The sequence below is a fragment of the Anoplopoma fimbria genome, chromosome 7 (genome assembly GCF_027596085.1).
Source record: "Anoplopoma fimbria isolate UVic2021 breed Golden Eagle Sablefish chromosome 7, Afim_UVic_2022, whole genome shotgun sequence".
Lineage (NCBI taxonomy): Eukaryota > Metazoa > Chordata > Actinopteri > Perciformes > Anoplopomatidae > Anoplopoma > Anoplopoma fimbria.
The window spans coordinates 107057-125479 of NC_072455.1; the positions used below are offsets into that span (position 1 = coordinate 107057).

Genomic DNA, 18423 nt, shown 5'->3' on the forward strand with positions numbered 1-18423 from the left:
ACCGTCGTCTTCTTCACTGTTTCTTCTTCACTGTTTTAAACCGTCTGTTTCTTCTTCACTGTTTAAACCGTCTGTTTCTTCTTCTTCTGTTTTAAACCGTCTGTTTCTTCTTCACTGTTTAAACCGTTAAACCGTCTGTTTCTTCTTCACTGTTTAAACGTCTGTTTCTTCACTGTTTTAAACCGTCTGTTTCTTCTTCACTGTTTTAAACCGTCTGTTTCTTCTTCACTGTTTAAACCGTCTGTTTCTTCTTCTCTGTTTTAAACCGTCTGTTTCTTCTTCACTGTTTTAAACCGTCTGTCTGTTTTAACCTGTCTGTTTCTTCTTCACTGTATTAAACCGTCTGTTTCTTCTTCTTTTCTTCACTGTATTAAACCGTCTGTTTCTTCTTCACTGTTTTAAACCGTCTGTTTCTTCTTCACTGTTTAAACCATCTGTTTCTTCTTCACTGTTTTAAACCGTCTGTTTCTTCTTCACTGTTTAAACCGTCTGTTTCTTCTTCACTGTTTAAACCGTCTGTTTCTTCTTCACTGTTTTAAACCGTCTGTTTCTTCTTCACTGTTTTAAACCCTGTTTCTTCTTCACTGTTTTAAACCGTCTGTTTCTTCTTCACTGTTTAAACGTCTGTTTCTTCACTGTTTTAAACCGTCTGTTTCTTCTTCACTGTTTAAACCGTCTGTTTCTTCTTCACTGTTTTAAACCGTCTGTTTCTTCTTCACTGTTTTAAACCGCCTGTTTCTTCTTCTTCACTGTTTTAAACCGTCTGTCTTCTTCTTCACTGTTTTAAACCGTCTGTTTCTTCTTCACTGTTTTAAACCGTCTGTTTCTTCTTCACTGTTTTAAACCGTCTGTTTCTTCTTCACTGTTTAAACCGTCTGTTTCTTCTTCACTGTTTTAAACCGTCTGTTTCTTCTTCACTGTTTAAACGTCTGTTTCTTCTTCACTGTTTTAAACCGTCTGTTTCTTCTTCTTCACTGTTTTAAACCGTCTGTTTCTTCTTCACTGTTTAAACCGTCTGTTTCTTCTTCACTGTATTAAACCGTCTGTTTCTTCTTCACTGTTTAAATGTCTGTTTCTTCTTCACTGTTTAAACCGTCTGTTTCTTCACTGTTTTAAACCGTCTGTTTCTTCTTCACTGTATTAAACCGTCTGTTTCTTCTTCACTGTTTTAAACCGTCTGTTTCTTCTTCACTGTTTAAACCGTCTGTTTCTTCTTCACTGTTTAAACGTCTGTTTCTTCACTGTTTTAAACCGTCTGTTTCTTCTTCACTGTTTTAAACCGTCTGTTTCTTCTTCACTGTTTTAAACCGTCTGTTTCTTCACTGTTTTGAACCGTCTGTTTCTTCTTCACTGTTTAAACCGTCTGTTTCTTCTTCACTGTTTAAACCGTCTGTTTCTTCTTCACTGTTTTAAATCGTCTGTTTCTTCACTGTTTTAAACCGTCTGTTTCTTCTTCACTGTTTTAAACCTTCTTTTCTTCTTCACTGTTTTAAACCGTCTGTTTCTTCTTCACTGTTTTAAACCGTCTGTTTCTTCTTCACTGTTTTAAACCGTCTGTTTCTTCTTCACTGTTTAAACCGTCTGTTTCTTCACTGTTTAAACCTTCTGTTTCTTCTTCACTGTTTTAAATCGTCTGTTTCTTCTTCACTGTTTCTTCTTCACTTTTTAAACCGTCTGTTTCTTCTTCTTCTTCACTGTATTAAACCGTCTGTTTCTTCTTCTTCACTGTTTTAAACCGTCTGTTTCTTCACTGTTTTAAACCGTCTGTTTCTTCTTCACTGTTTTAAACCGTCTGTTTCTTCTTCACTGTTTTAAACCGTCTGTTTCTTCTTCACTGTTTAAACCGTCTGTTTCTTCTTCACTGTATTAAACCGTCTGTTTCTTCTTCACTGTTTTAAATCGTCTGTTTAAACGCCTTTTCTTCTTCACTGTTTTAAACCGTCTGTTTCTTCTTCACTGTTTAAACCGTCTGTTTCTTCACTGTTTTAAACCGTCTGTTTCTTCTTCACTGTTTTAAACCGTCTGTTTCTTCTTCACTGTTTTAAACCGTCTGTTTCTTCTTCACTGTTTTAAACCGTCTGTTTCTTCTTCTTCACTGTATTAAACCGTCTGTTTCTTCTTCACTGTTTAAACGTCTGTTTCTTCACTGTTTTAAACCGTCTGTTTCTTCTTCACTGTTTTAAACCGTCTGTTTCTTCACTGTTTTAAATCGTCTGTTTCTTCTTCACTGTTTTAAACCGTCTGTTTCTTCTTCTTCACTGTTTAAACGTCTGTTTCTTCTTCACTGTTTTAAACCGTCTGTTTCTTCTTCACTGTTTAAACCGTCTGTTTCTTCTTCACTGTTTAAACCGTCTGTTTCTTCTTCACTGTTTAAACCGTCTGTTTCTTCTTCACTGTTTAAACCGTCTGTTTCTTCTTCACTGTATTAAACCGTCCGTTTCTTCTTCACTGTTTAAACCGTCTGTTTCTTCTTCACTGTTTAAACGTCTGTCTTTTCTTCTTCACTGTTTAAACCGTCTGTTTCTTCTTCACTGTTTTAAACCGTCTGTTTCTTCTTCACTGTATTAAACCGTCTGTTTCTTCTTCTTCACTGTATTAAACCGTCTGTTTCTTCTTCACTGTTTTAAACCGTCTGTTTCTTCTTCACTGTTTAAACCGTCTGTTTCTTCTTCACTGTTTTAAACCGTCTGTTTCTTCTTCACTGTTTTAAACCGTCTGTTTCTTCTTCACTGTTTAAACCGTCTGTTTCTTCTTCACTGTTTTAAATCGTCTGTTTCTTCACTGTTTTAAACCGTCTGTTTCTTCTTCACTGTTTAAACCGTCTGTTTCTTCACTGTTTTAAATCGTCTGTTTTTTCTTCACTGTTTAAACCGTCTGTTTCTTCTTCTCTGTTTTAAACCGTCTGTTTCTTCACTGTTTTAAACTGTCTGTTTCTTCTTCTTCACTGTATTAAACCGTCTGTTTCTTCTTCTTCACTGTATTAAACCGTCTGTTTCTTCACTGTTTTAAACCGTCTGTTTCTTCTTCACTGTTTAAACCGTCTGTTTCTTCTTCACTGTTTTAAACCGTCTGTTTCTTCTTCACTGTATTAAACCGTCTGTTTCTTCTTCACTGTTTTAAACCGTCTGTTTCTTCTTCACTGTTTAAACCGTCTGTTTCTTCTTCACTGTATTAAACCGTCTGTTTCTTCTTCACTGTATTAAACCGTCTGTTTCTTCTTCACTGTTTTAAACCGTCTGTTTCTTCTTCACTGTTTAAACCGTCTGTTTCTTCACTGTTTAAACCGTCTGTTTCTTCTTCACTGTTTAAACGTCTGTTTCTTCACTGTTTTAAACCGTCTGTTTCTTCTTCACTGTTTTAAACCGTCTGTTTCTTCTACACTGTATTAAACTGTCTGTTTCTTCTTCACTGTTTTAAACCATCTGTTTCTTCTTCTTCACTGTATTAAACCGTCTGTTTCTTCTTCACTGTTTTAAACCGTCTGTTTCTTCTTCACTGTATTAAACCGTCTGTTTCTTCTTCTTCACTGTATTAAACCGTCTGTTTCTTCTTCTCTGTTTTAAACCGTCTGTTTCTTCTTCACTGTTTAAACCATCTGTTTCTTCTTCACTGTTTAAACCGTCTGTTTCTTCTTCACTGTTTAAACGTCTGTTTCTTCACTGTTTTAAACGCCGTCTTTCTTCTTCACTGTTTAAACCGTCTGTTTCTTCTTCACTGTTTTAAATCATCTGTTTCTTCACTGTTTAAACGTCTGTTTCTTCTTCACTGTTTTAAACCGTCTGTTTCTTCTTCACTGTTTTAAACCGTCTGTTTCTTCTTCACTGTATTAAACCGTCTGTTTCTTCTTCTTCACTGTTTAAACCGTCTGTTTCTTCTTCACTGTTTTAAACCGTCTGTTTCTTCTTCACTGTTTTAAACCGTCTGTTTCTTCTTCACTGTTTAAACCGTCTGTTTCTTCTTCACTGTTTTAAACCATCTGTTTCTTCTTCTTCACTGTATTAAACCGTCTGTTTCTTCTTCACTGTTTTAAACCGTCTGTTTCTTCTTCACTGTTTTAAACCGTCTGTTTCTTCTTCACTGTTTTAAACCGTCTGTTTCTTCTTCACTGTTTAAACGTCTGTTTCTTCACTGTTTTAAACGTCTGTTTCGTCTTCACTGTTTTAAACCGTCTGTTTCTTCACTGTTTTAAACTGTCTGTTTCTTCTTCTTCACTGTATTAAACCGTCTGTTTCTTCTTCTTCACTGTATTAAACCGTCTGTTTCTTCTTCTCTGTTTTAAACCGTCTGTTTCTTCTTCACTGTTTTAAACCGTCTGTTTCTTCTTCACTGTTTAAAACCGTCTGTTTCTTCTTCACTGTTTAAAACCGTCTGTTTCTTCTTCACTGTATTAAACCGTCTGTTTCTTCTTCACTGTTTAAACCGTCTGTTTCTTCACTGTTTTAAATCGTCTGTTTTTTCTTCACTGTATTAAACCGTCTGTTTCTTCTTCTCTGTTTTAAACCGTCTGTTTCTTCACTGTTTTAAACCGTCTGTTTCTTCTTCACTGTTTAAACCGTCTGTTTCTTCACTGTTTTAAATCGTCTGTTTCTTCTTCACTGTTTTAAACCGTCTGTTTCTTCTTCTTCACTGTATTAAACCGTCTGTTTCTTCTTCTCTGTTTTAAACCGTCTGTTTCTTCTTCACTGTTTTAAACCGTCTGTTTCTTCTTCACTGTTTAAACCATCTGTTTCTTCTTCACTGTTTAAACCGTCTGTTTCTTCACTGTTTTAAACCATCTGTTTCTTCACTGTTTAAACCGTCTGTTTCTTCTTCACTGTTTAAACCGTCTGTTTCTTCTTCACTGTTTTAAACCGTCTGTTTCTTCTTCACTGTATTAAACCGTCTGTTTCTTCACTGTTTTAAACCGTCTGTTTCTTCTTCACTGTTTAAACCGTCTGTTTCTTCACTGTTTTAAACGTCTGTTTCGTCTTCACTGTTTTAAACCGTCTGTTTCTTCACTGTATTAAACCGTCTGTTTCTTCTTCTTCACTGTTTTAAACCGTCTGTTTCTTCTTCACTGTTTTAAACCGTCTGTTTCTTCTTCACTGTTTTAAACCGTCTGTTTCTTCTTCACTGTTTAAACGTCTGTTTCTTCTTCACTGTTTTAAACCGTCTGTTTCTTCTTCACTGTATTAAACTGTCTGTTTCTTCTTCACTGTATTAAACCGTCTGTTTCTTATTCACTGTATTAAACCGTCTGTTTCTTCTTCTTCACTGTATTAAACCGCCTGTTGTTTCTTCTTCACTGTATTAAACCGTCTGTTTCTTCTTCTTCACTGTTTTAAACCGTCTGTTTCTTCTTCACTGTTTAAACCGTCTGTTTCTTCACTGTTTTAAACCGTCTGTTTCTTCTTCACTGTTTAAACGTCTGTTTCTTCACTGTTTTAAACGTCTGTTTCTTCTTCACTGTTTTAAACCGTCTGTTTCTTCACTGTTTTAAACTGTCTGTTTCTTCTTCTCTGTTTTAAACCATCTGTTTCTTCTTCTTCACTGTTTAAACCGTCTGTTTCTTCTTCACTGTTTTAAACTGTCTGTTTCTTCTTCACTGTATTAAACCGTCTGTTTCTTCTTCTTCACTGTATTAAACCGTCTGTTTCTTCTTCTTCACTGTTTTAAACCGTCTGTTTCTTCTTCACTGTTTAAACCATCTGTTTCTTCTTCACTGTTTAAACCGTCTGTTTCTTCACTGTTTAAACCATCTGTTTCTTCTTCACTGTTTTAAACCGTCTGTTTCTTCTTCACTGTTTAAACCATCTGTTTCTTCTTCACTGTTTAAACCGTCTGTTTCTTCTTCACTGTTTAAACCGTCTGTTTCTTCTTCACTGTTTTAAACCTTCACTGTCTTTTCTTCTTCACTGTTTAAACCGTCTGTTTCTTCTTCACTGTTTTAAATCATCTGTTTCTTCACTGTTTTAAACACTGTCTGTTTCTTCTTCTTCACTGTTTTAAACCGTCTGTTTCTTCTTCACTGTTTTTCTTCTTCTTCTGTTTTAAACCGTCTGTTTCTTCTTCACTGTTTAAACCGCCGTCTGTTTCTTCTTCTTCACTGTTTTAAACCGTCTGTTTCTTCTTCACTGTTTTAAACTTCTTCACTGTTTTAAACCGTCTGTTTCTTCTTCACTGTTTTAAACCGTCTGTTTCTTCTTCACTGTTTAAACCGTCTGTTTCTTCTTCACTGTTTAAACCGTCTGTTTCTTCTTCACTGTTTAAACCGTCTGTTTCTTCTTCACTGTTTTAAATCATCTGTTTCTTCACTGTTTTAAACACTGTCTGTTTCTTCTTCTTCACTGTATTAAACCGTCTGTTTCTTCTTCTTCACTGTATTAAACCGTCTGTTTCTTCTTCTCTGTTTTAAACCGTCTGTTTCTTCACTGTTTTAAACTGTCTGTTTCTTCTTCTTCACTGTATTAAACCGTCTGTTTCTTCTTCTTCACTCAATTAAACCGTCTGTTTCTTCTTCTCTGTTTTAAACCGTCTGTTTCTTTTTCACTGTTTTAAACCGTCTGTTTCTTCTTCACTGTTTAAACCATCTGTTTCTTCTTCACTGTTTAAACCGTCTGTTTCTTCACTGTTTTAAATCGTCTGTTTTTTCTTCACTGTATTAAACCGTCTGTTTCTTCTTCTCTGTTTTAAACCGTCTGTTTCTTCACTGTTTTAAACTGTCTGTTTCTTCTTCTTCACTGTATTAAACCGTCTGTTTCTTCTTCTCTGTTTTAAACCGTCTGTTTCTTCTTCACTGTTTTAAACCGTCTGTTTCTTCTTCACTGTTTAAACCATCTGTTTCTTCTTCACTGTTTAAACCGTCTGTTTCTTCACTGTTTTAAATCGTCTGTTTTTCTTCACTGTATTAAACCGTCTGTTTCTTCTTCTCTGTTTTAAACCGTCTGTTTCTTCACTGTTTTAAACTGTCTGTTTCTTCTTCTTCACTGTATTAAACCGTCTGTTTCTTCTTCTTCAAAAACCGTCTGTTTTAAACCGTCTTCTTCTTCACTGTTTTAAACCGTCTGTTTCTTCTTCACTGTTTTAAACCGTCTGTTTCTTCTTCACTGTTTTAAACCGTCTGTTTCTTCTTCACTGTTTTAAACCGTCTGTTTCTTCTTCACTGTTTTAAACCGTCTGTTTCTTCTTCACTGTTTTAAACCGTCTGTTTCTTCTTCACTGTTTTAAACCGTCTGTTTCTTCTTCACTGTTTTAAACCGTCTGTTTCTTCTTCACTGTATTAAACCGTCTGTTTCTTCTTCACTGTTTTAAACCGTCTGTTTCTTCTTCACTGTTTAAACCGTCTGTTTCTTCTTCACTGTTTAAACCGTCTGTTTCTTCTTCACTGTTTTAAACCATCTGTTTCTTCTTCTTCACTGTATTGAACCGTCTGTTTCTTCTTCACTGTTTTAAACACGTCTGTTTCTTCTTCTTCACTGTATTAAACCGTCTGTTTCTTCTTCTTCTTCTTCACTGTTTAAACCGTCTGTTTCTTCTTCACTGTTTTAAACCGTCTGTTTCTTCACTGTTTTAAACCGTCTGTTTCTTCTTCACTGTTTAAACCTCTGTTTCTTCTTCACTGTTTAAACCATCTGTTTCTTCACTGTTTTAAATCGTCTGTTTCTTCACTGTATTAAACCGTCTGTTTCTTCTTCTCTGTTTTAAACCGTCTGTTTCTTCACTGTTTTAAACTGTCTGTTTCTTCTTCTTCACTGTATTAAACCGTCTGTTTCTTCTTCTCTGTTTTAAACCGTCTGTTTCTTCTTCACTGTTTTAAACCGTCTGTTTCTTCTTCACTGTTTAAACCGTCTGTTTCTTCTTCACTGTTTAAACCGTCTGTTTCTTCACTGTTTTAAATCGTCTGTTTTTTCTTCACTGTATTAAACCGTCTGTTTCTTCTTCTCTGTTTTAAACCGTCTGTTTCTTAACTGTTTTAAACTGTCTGTTTCTTCTTCTTCACTGTATTAAACCGTCTGTTTCTTCTTCTTCACTGTATTAAACCGTCTGTTTCTTCTTCTCTGTTTTAAACCGTCTGTTTCTTCTTCACTGTTTTAAACCGTCTGTTTCTTCTTCACTGTTTAAACCGTCTGTTTCTTCTTCACTGTTTAAACGTCTGTTTCTTCACTGTTTTAAACCCTCTGTTTTTTCTTCACTGTTTTAAACCGTCTGTTTCTTCACTGTTTTAAACCGTCTGTTTCTTCTTCACTGTTTAAACCGTCTGTTTCTTCTTCACTGTTTTAAACCGTCTGTTTCTTCTTCACTGTTTTAAACCGTCTGTTTCTTCTTCACTGTTTTAAACCGTCTGTTTCTTCTTCACTGTTTTAAACCGTCTGTTTCTTCTTCACTGTTTAAACCGTCTGGTGAGGATCTCTGGAGCTTCCACACAGGCTCTTCTACGAGAACATTACTGGAGTTCATCATCAGCAGGTTTCAGTTTACACATCGACTGAAGACACACACAGGATGTGGTCCTTCAAAGTTCAGTTTGTAGTCATTAAACCAGGAAGCGTTGCAGTTTGTAGTCATTAAACCAGGAAGCGTTGCAGTTTGGAGACTTTAAACCTGGAAGGGTTGTCAGTTTGTAGTCTTTAAACCAGGATGTGTTGTCAGTTTGTAGTCTTTAAACCTGGACGTGTTGTCAGTTTGTAGTCATTAAACCAGGAAGCGTTGCAGTTTGTAGTCTTTAAACCTGTAAGCGTCATTCTTGGCTCTCCATAAATCACTGACAGGTTGTTTTGGTATTTTTTCTGTTTCATTTATTAGATTTTATTGTCTGTAAAACACAGGGACATTTTCAGGCAGGAGAAATCAACCAATCACAAAGAAGTATCATATGACATCATACAGCAGGACAATCTGGTCACTCTTTAGAGAAAGACGATAGTTTGAGAGCAGTATGGGGGGGCGTGGTCAGACAAGAGTGATTGACAGGTGAGGAGACAGAACGTGTGTGTGTCACATGGCAACAGTTTCCATGCTCAGCCACACGATGTCAATAGTAAACAAAGACAAAAGCCGCATAAGACTCCCTAACACTCTAGCTCTTCACTAATCACTCTACGAAAATAACGAGCTCTGCCACGACGATAAACAAGAAAAGATATGACCAACACAACATTGTTGCCATGGTTACTAAAGCTAGCGTCTGATTGGCGTGGATTCAGCTTCCATGGCAACGCACCAAGAGACCAGGGTTAAACACGGCCAAAGAGACAGACCAGTTCCTGAACTGGTTTCACCTGCCATTTACAAACTGGTCCTGATCCTGAACTATTATTGATATGTTTCCTGAACTGGTTTCTGAACTGGTTCCTGTTCAGATTTTTAAACTGGTTCCTGAACTGGTTCCTGTCCAGATTTTTAAACTGGTTCCTGAACCGGTATAAAAAACATTATCGTAAATAACCCTAAATAATTAATTAATTAATAAATAAATATGTGACATGACTCAATAAACTGATCAGTAAACTCATCAGCTGTGCGATCAATAATTGGCCTTCATGCAGACTGATATAATGATGGAGGTGAAGATCCACCTGTCGTCAGTCCATCCTGGGTGACATCAGCGTGTGTGCGTGCTGATTGGTCGGTTTCATGGTCAGTGTGTTTGACTTAAAGCTGTCGAGGATCAGAAATACAAAACCAAACGACTACTGGGGACAATCAGGCTGCAACTAAAGGTTAAATACTTAAAAACAGAGGGTCAGTAAACGCATCATGGAGAAATAGAACCAAACACAAACGGTGTTTACAGCTTTAACATGTGTGTGTACATGTGTGTGTGTTCTGCAGGTGTGTCTATTTGTCGTTGATTCGCAGTTTGAAGGACACCCGTCCGGCGAACTTGTCTCTCTCGCTGCCTTCGGCGAGAGTGTTGGAGTTTATTTTACACTCCACGTTGATGTCGGTGTTCAGAGAGGCGTTCAGGAACTTCACGGCCACCAGAGGCTGAGTGTAGTTCACCTGAGACAGTAAACACATCACACCGAGTTATAGGACGTCACTGCAGAGAGCTTAGTCTGGATCCTACTGATCTACTGGGTCCTGGATCCTACTGATCTACTGGGTCTTACTGATCTACTGAATCCTACTGATCCAGTAGATCAGTAGGATCCAGTAGATCATTAGGATCATTAGATCAGTAAGATCCAGTAGATCATTAGGATCTACTGGATCCTACTGATCTACTAGGTCCTACTGATCTACTGGGTCCTGGATCCTACTGATCTACTGGGTCCTGCTGATCTACTGGATCTTACTGATCTACTGGATCATACTGATCTACTGGGTCCTACTGGGTCCTACAGATCTACTGGGTCTAATGGATCTACTGAATCGTTCTAGAAGGACTAGCTGTCTTGGATCCATGAGACCGGTCTACTAAAGCGATCTACAGTGTGTTGAGTTTGTTACCTGAGCTTTCTTTCCGTAGTACGGGTAGTACATGAGGTTGAAGGTTCCGTTAGGAGGATAGTACGCCAGAGCTCCGATCTTATCGCTGTCCTCCCTCTGAACACACACACACACACACACACACACACACACACACACACACACACACACACACACACACACACACACACATTAATAAACTGCTCAGTCAGAAACTATAACCAAGAGAGCTTCTGTTGAGGTTCTACGTTGTGACTGTGAGGTTCTACAAAACTGGTTTAATGTCCTGACTCTTTGGTTCTACAATGTAAAAGTGTTTAAAGTTCTACGTTAATAATAAAAACTTTAACCAGGAGAGCTTCTGTTGATGTTCTACGTTCTGACTCTGGTTCTACCTTGTGACTCTGTGGTTCTACTTTGTGACCCTCTGGTTCTAGGTTCTACAATCTTCCTTTCTACTGTTCTTACCCACTCATCTTTCTCCACTCTGTACCTCTGATGAAGGATGAAAACATGGAGACAGAGTCAGACAGACAGGTTCAGACAGACAGATTCAGACAGACAGACAGGTTCAGACAGACAGGTTCAGACCTTGGCTCCACAGGTGACATAAGGAGACTGACCGTCCTTCCCCGGCAACATACCGATGACCTGGAGAGACAGACGGGTAGACAGGTCAGGAGAGTGAGTCGTGGCTCTGAGCCTCGTTAAGCACAACGAGCGACGTACCCGGTTCAGTTTGATGAGGATGCAGGGCTGACCGCTGCTGTAACCATAGAAACCATCAGACACCCCCGAGCACTCCTCCAACATCGTCCGATTAAACTGACAGGAGCGCTTGGGATTGTTCCTGACCTGCAGACAGACAGGTTGAGGATGAGACAAGCAGGTGGAGGGTGAGGAAATAGGCAGGCAGGTGGGGAGTGAAACAGACAGGCAGGTAGTGAGACAGGCATGTGGAGGGTGAGACAGGCAGGTGTGAGGTGAGACAAGAAGGCAGAGAGCTAGACAGGCAGAGAGAACGACAGGTTTACCTCTCCACTGTCCTCTTGAATGAAGTATTGATCTGGTGAGCAGTTATCGTTGGTCTGAACCTGATAGCGGTCGTTGTACGCTACAGACAGAGAGAGACAGACAGGTGGATAGACAGAAAGTCAGTCAGACAGACAGACAGGTATCTTAACTAACTCTTCACTTTCATGTAGCTCCTTGTTTCCAGCCACAATGAGAAACATCACTAATTAACTAATGATGAGTGACATCACTCCACATTATGAAGTTAAATATGTACTCCGAGTGATGACGTCACATCTGTGAATATGATAATTAATTAAGGAGAATCTTACGAGTCAGGAAGCGGTTGAGGTTGTGGACGAAACCGTCCCAGCTCTCCGTTTGTGACATGGAAAAACTGATCTCCAGCTGATCGCCCTTCGGACGAATCATCATCCCTGAAACAAGAGAACACATGTCCTTGTTAACCAATCACAGGCTGAGCCTCGTTAACCAATCACAGACTGAGCCTCGTTGACCAATCACAGGCTGAGCCTCGTTAACCAATCACAGACTGAGCCTCGTTAACCAATCACAGGCTGAACCTCGTTGACCAATCACAGGCTGAGCCACGTTAACAAATCACAGACTGAGCCTCGTTAACCGATCACAGGCTGAGCCTCGTTAACAAATCACAGGCTGAGCCTCGTTAACCGATCACAGGCTGAGCCTCGTTAACCAATCACAGGCTGAACCTCGTTGACCAATCACAGGCTGAGCCTCGTTAACCAATCACAGGCTGAGCCTCGTTAACCAATCACAGGCTGAGCCTCGTTAACCAATCACAGGCTGAACCTCGTTGACCAATCACAGGCTGAGCCTCATTAACAAATCACAGGCTGAGCCTCGTTAACCGATCACAGGCTGAGCCACGTTAACAAATCACAGACTGAGCCTCGTTAACCAATCACAGGCTGAGCCTCGTTAACCAATCACAGGCTGAGCCTCGTTAACCGATCACAGGCTGAGCCTCGTTAACAAATCACAGCTGAGCCTCGTTTACCAGCCAATCAGAATCCCTGAAACACCGAAACAAGAGTTGGTGTGTTTGTTTTTGTTACCTGGAGTGGCCAAACGGTCCTGCCAGGTGGGTTTGTAGTCATCGAGCGTCAGCAGCATGATGTACATGGTGAGAACGAACATCCCGGCCAGAAACAGGTAGAAGACCAGGTAGAAGAGCAGGATCAGACCTGAAGGGGGAGACAAAGGGGGAGACAGAGCTTTGTGTTACACAGTAGAGCACTTTACATCCTCCCCCCCCTCCTCCAAATATCATCTTTATAATCCTCTTGAGTTTAGCCCCGCCCCCTGCTGACCTACATTCAGTGTGTGTTGGGGGGAGGAGGGAGGATAGGGGGAGGGTATAATCTCTCAGTCGGTACCGGCTCTCTCTTTTTCTCATCTTCATACTGGTTACTTTCAGTTCACATTAACAGCATCCAGTTTACTCAGTTTCCACTGCACGTCTTTAACATCAGTCACTGCACGTTTTTTAACACCAGAGTCACTGCACGTCTTTAACATCAGTCACTGCACGTCTTTAACATCAGTCACTGCACGTCTTTAACATCAGTCACTGCACATCTTTAACATCAGTCACTGCACGTCTTTAAGGTCAGAGTCACTGCACGTCTTTAACATCAGTCACTGCACGTCTTTAACGCCAGAGTCACTGCACGTCTTTAACACCAGTCACTGCACGTCTTTCACTGCACGTCTTTAACACCAGAGTCACTGCACGTCTTTAACACCAGAGTCACTGCACGTCTTTCACTGCACGTCTTTAACACCAGAGTCACTGCACGTCTTTAACACCAGTCACTGCACATCTTTAACGTCAGAGTAGAACTACCAACATGTGTGTGTTTGTATGTGTGTGTGGATATATTACAGTCCAATCAACCTCGTCTGTCTGCTTAATCCAGATTAACACACACTCATACACACTAATACAAACACACACACACACACACTCATACACACTCACACACACACACACAGTAATGCTCCTCTCTGATGTCGTACACTTCACTTCAGTTTATTGTGTATGTGTATCAGTGTGTGAGAGTGTGTGTGTCCTTCAGTCTCCATCAAGGCCAAACATTCATTGCCCTGGTGCATGATGGGTAGTATGACATCATCAGAGTGTAGTTATGTAAATCAAGAGCAGATTTCAACTCAGTGGAACAGTGAGGGATTATTTTATATCACTGTGACAATATGAACTGTTCCTACAGGTAGCTGTTCCTACAGGTAACTGTTCTTAAAGGTAGCTGTTCCTACAGGGAGCTGTTCCTACAGGTAACTGTTCCTACAGGTAACTGTTCCTACAGGTAACTGTTCCTACAGGTAGCTGTTCCTACAGGTAGCTGTTCCTACAGGTAACTGTTCCTACAGGTAACTGTTCCTAAAGGTAGCTGTTCCTACAGGGAGCTGTTCCTACAGGGAGCTGTTCCTACAGGGAGCTGTTCCTACAGGTAGCTGTTCCTACAGGTAACTGTTCCTACAGGTAACTGTTCCTACAGGTAACTGTTCCTAAAGGTAGCTGTTCCTACAGGTAGCTGTTCCTACAGGTAGCTGTTCCTACAGGTAACTGTTCCTACAGGTAACTGTTCCTACAGGTAACTGTTCCTACAGGTAGCTGTTCCTACAGGTAGCTGTTCCTACAGGTAGCTGTTCCTACAGGTAACTGGTCCCTACAGGTAGCTGTTCCTACAGGTAACTGTTCCTACAGGTAACTGGTCCCTACAGGTAGCTGTTCCTACAGGGAGCTGTTCCTACAGGTAGCTGTTCCTACAGGTAACTGGTCCCTACAGGTAACTGGTTCCTACAGGTGACTGGTTCCTAGAGATAACTGGTTCCTACAGGTAAGTGGTCCCTACAGGTAACTGGTCCCTACAGGTGACTGGTTCCTAGAGATAACTGGTTCCTACAGGTAAGTGGTCCCTACAGGTGACTGGTTCCTACAGGTAACTGGTTCCTAGAGATAACTGGTTCCTACAGGTAACTGGTCCCTACAGGTGACTGGTCCCTACAGGTAACTGGTCCCTACAGGTAACTGGTCCCTACAGGTGACTGGTCCCTACAGGTGACTGGTCCCTACAGGTAACTGGTTCCTAGAGGTAACTGGTTCCTACAGGTAACTGGTCCCTACAGGTAACTGGTTCCTAGAGGTAACTGGTTCCTACAGGTAACTGGTCCCTACAGGTGACTGGTTCCTACAGGTAACTGGTTCCTACAGGTAACTGGTTCCTACAGGTAACTGGTCCCTACAGGTGACTGGTCCCTACAGGTAACTGGTCCCTACAGGTGACTGGTCCCTACAGGTAACTGGTCCCTACAGGTAACTGGTTCCTACAGGTAACTGGTCCCTACAGGTAACTGGTTCCTACAGGTAACTGGTCCCTACAGGTGACTGGTCCCTACAGGTAACTGGTCCCTACAGGTGACTGGTCCCTACAGGTGACTGGTCCCTACAGGTGACTGGTTCCTACAGGTAACTGGTTCCTAGAGTTAACTGGTCCCTACAGGTAACTGGTCCCTACAGGTGACTGGTTCCTACAGGTAACTGGTTCCTAGAGTTAACTGGTCCCTACAGGTAACTGGTTCCTACAGGTAACTGGTTCCTACAGGTAACTGGTCCCTACAGGTGACTGGTCCCTACAGGTAACTGGTCCCTACAGGTGACTGGTTCCTACAGGTAACTGGTCCCTACAGATAACTGGTTCCTAGAGGTAACTGGTCCCTACAGGTGACTGGTTCCTACAGGTAACTGGTTCCTACAGGTGACTGGTCCCTACAGGTAACTGTTCCCTACAGGTAACTGGTCCCTACAGGTAACTGGTTCCTGCAGGTAACTGGTTCCTACAGGTGACTGGTCCCTACAGGTAACTGTTCCCTACAGGTAACTGGCCCCTACAGGTAACTGGTTCCCTCAGGTAACTGGTCCCTACAGGTAACTGGTTCCTACAGGTAACTGGTCCCTACAGATAACTGGTTCCTACAGGTAACTGGTCCCTACAGATAACTGGTTCCTAGAGGTAACTGGTCCCTACAGGTAACTGGTCCCTACAGAGAATCTGGATTTTTTCACTTTACCACCAGTTAACCACCAGTTAATCACTAGTTAATCACTAGTTAACAGACACCTTACCACCAGTTTACAGACAGTTAACCACCAGTGTACCACTAGTTAACAGACACTTTACCATCAGTTTACAGACAGTTAATCACCAGTTAACCACTACTTAACAGACAGTTAACCACCAGTGTACCACTAGTTAACAGACACTTTACCATCAGTTAACCACCAGTTTATCACCAGTTTACAGACAGTTAACCACCAGTGTACAACTAGTTAACAGACACTTTACCACCAGTTAACCACCAGTTTACCACCAGTTTACCACTAGTTAACAGACAGTTAACCACCAGTTTACCACCAGTTTACCACCAGTTAATCACTAGTTAACAGACAGTTAACCACCAGTCTACCACCAGTCTACCACCAGTTTACCACCAGTTAACAGACAGTTAACCACTAGTTAACCGACAGTTAACCACCAGTTTACCACTATTTAACAGACAGTTAACCACTAGTTAACAGACAGTTAATCACCAGTTAAAATACACTTTACCACCAGTTTACAAACAGTTAACCACTAGTTAACAGACAGTTAACCACCAGTTTACCACCAGTTAACAGACAGTTAACCACCAGTTTACCACTAGTTAACAGACAGTTAACCACCAGTTTACCACTAGTTAACAGACAGTTAACCACTAGTTAACCACCAGTTTACCACCAGTTTACCACCAGTTTACCACCAGTTAACAGACAGTTAATCACCAGTGTACCACTAGTTAAAAGACACTTTACCACCAGTTTACAAATGGTTAACCACTAGTTAACCACTAGTTAACAGACAGTTAACCACCAGTTTACCACTATTTAACAGACAGTTAACCACTATTTAACAGACAGTTAACCACTAGTTAACAGACAGTTAACCACCAGTTAACCACCAGTTTACCACCAGTTAACCACCAGTTTACCACTAGTTAACAGACAGTTAACCACCAGTTAACCACTAGTTAACTGGCAGTTAACCACCAGTTTATCACCAGTTAATCACTAGTTAACAGACAGTTAACCACCAGTTAACCACTAGTTTACAGACAGTTAACCACCAGTTTACCACCAGTTAACAGACAGTTAACCACCAGTTTACCACCAGTTAACAGACAGTTAACCACCAGTTTACCACTAGTTAACAGACGGTTAACCACTAGTTAACAGACAGTTAACCACCAGTTAACCACCAGTTTATCACTAGTTAATCACTAGTTCAAAAGTTCTTCCTTAAAACAACAAACACAGAAACTCTCCTGATGATGGAAACTGCTGTCTGACTCAACACTACAATACCCATGAGCTGCTGTTGCCGTGGAGAAAAGGCCAGAAGATGTCGTCATGGTTACTGAAATCACCCTCAATTTAAACAAGGATTTAAATGTGAATTAATTTAAAGTGCAGATTATAAAACAGTTTAATCTTCATCTGAACACGGAGCTCTGTCACTGGCTGTCTGCTAGTGAATTGCATCATGGGAGTCAGAGTTGTCCACGGGATTCTTGTAGCTTTAAGGTGCCTTTGATAACATTGATATCGATCAGACATCACATTCAGCATTAATTAGAAGTGAACCTTAACAATCATAACAATGTTTCAGGTTACTCTGATTACATCACAGTTTCATCATCAATAATCATGATCCGGATTTATTGATTTGACGTAGAGACATAGAGAAACACTAAAGTCAGTATTTATGGACTGCTTTAAAGATAACAAATGAAAGACGTTTACTATTTCATCATCGATTCATCAGCTGATCACTTCCTCCATTAATCCAAGAATTCATATATTAATAAAGACGTTTATCAATAATAAATATCTCAAACAAATCACATAGATTCAGCTGATGAATGAATCGTGAGACATTAAACAGAAAACAACAACAATAATAATAACAATAATAACAACAACAATAATATTAATAATAATAACAATAATAACAATAATAACAACAATAATAACAACAATAATAACAACAATAATAACAACAACAATAATAACAATAATAATAATAATAACAATAATAATAATAACAATAATAGTAATAATAACAATAATAACAACAACAATAATAACAATAATAACAACAACAAGACTCACCTCCACCCCAGCTCGAGGCGGTCCTTCCCAGCAGCTCGTGAGTTCGTGGGTTCCAGAAGAACTCCCATCTGTCACTGGAGCCTTTACGGTCCTCCTTCACTCCGGACATGATGGAGAGGAAGAGGAGGAAGAGGAGGAAGAGGAGGAAGGAAGATGGAGGAGGAAGATGGAGCGGTGACGGAACGAGCCTCCGGCCGCTGCTGCTCGGTGATGAGAATCGATCCGATTGATCGGTGAGATGAGACCGAGAGACGGACGGAGAGTGAGACGGACGGAGAGTGAGACGGAGAGTGTCACTGCGACTCACTCCTCCTCCCCCAAACAGTGTGACGTCACACCTGCTCCCCTTTCACCGCCAATCACAGAGGAGCTTCATCAGGACAGACCCCGCCCCCTGCAGACTCTGACGTGATCGCATGTGATGACGTCTCTCTCTGGTGTCACTGTTTATCACAGTACTAATACTCACAGTACTAATACACACAGTACTAATACACACAGTACTAATACACACAGTACTAATACACACAGTACTAATACACACAGTACTAATACACACAGTACTAATACACACAGTACTAATACACACAGTACTAATACATACTAATACACACAGTACTAATACACACAGTACTAATACACACAGTACTAATACACACAGTACTAATACACACAGTACTAATACACACAGTACTAATACACACAGTACTAATACACACACAGTA

The 18423-nt window shown here is 40.4% G+C and overlaps 1 protein-coding gene across 2 annotated transcripts; it reads right to left on the reverse strand.

Annotated features, from left to right (window-relative positions):
- Positions 1-8745: 8745 nt before the first annotated feature.
- On the reverse strand, positions 8746-18011 carry atp1b2a (ATPase Na+/K+ transporting subunit beta 2a). Of its 2 annotated transcripts, XM_054601498.1 has the most exons (9): positions 17705-18011; positions 12525-12653; positions 11757-11861; positions 11445-11524; positions 11140-11265; positions 11002-11061; positions 10879-10905; positions 10432-10527; positions 8746-9981 (listed from the first exon to the last, which is right to left on the reverse strand). In XM_054601498.1, the coding sequence occupies exons 1-9, from the start codon at positions 17805-17807 to the stop codon at positions 9817-9819; spliced, it is 891 nt and encodes a 296-aa protein (XP_054457473.1). In that variant the 5' UTR covers positions 17808-18011; the 3' UTR covers positions 8746-9816. The 2 variants fall into 2 exon arrangements, with proteins under 2 accessions (XP_054457473.1, XP_054457474.1); XM_054601499.1 differs by lacking the exon at positions 10879-10905.
- Positions 18012-18423: the final 412 nt, after the last annotated feature.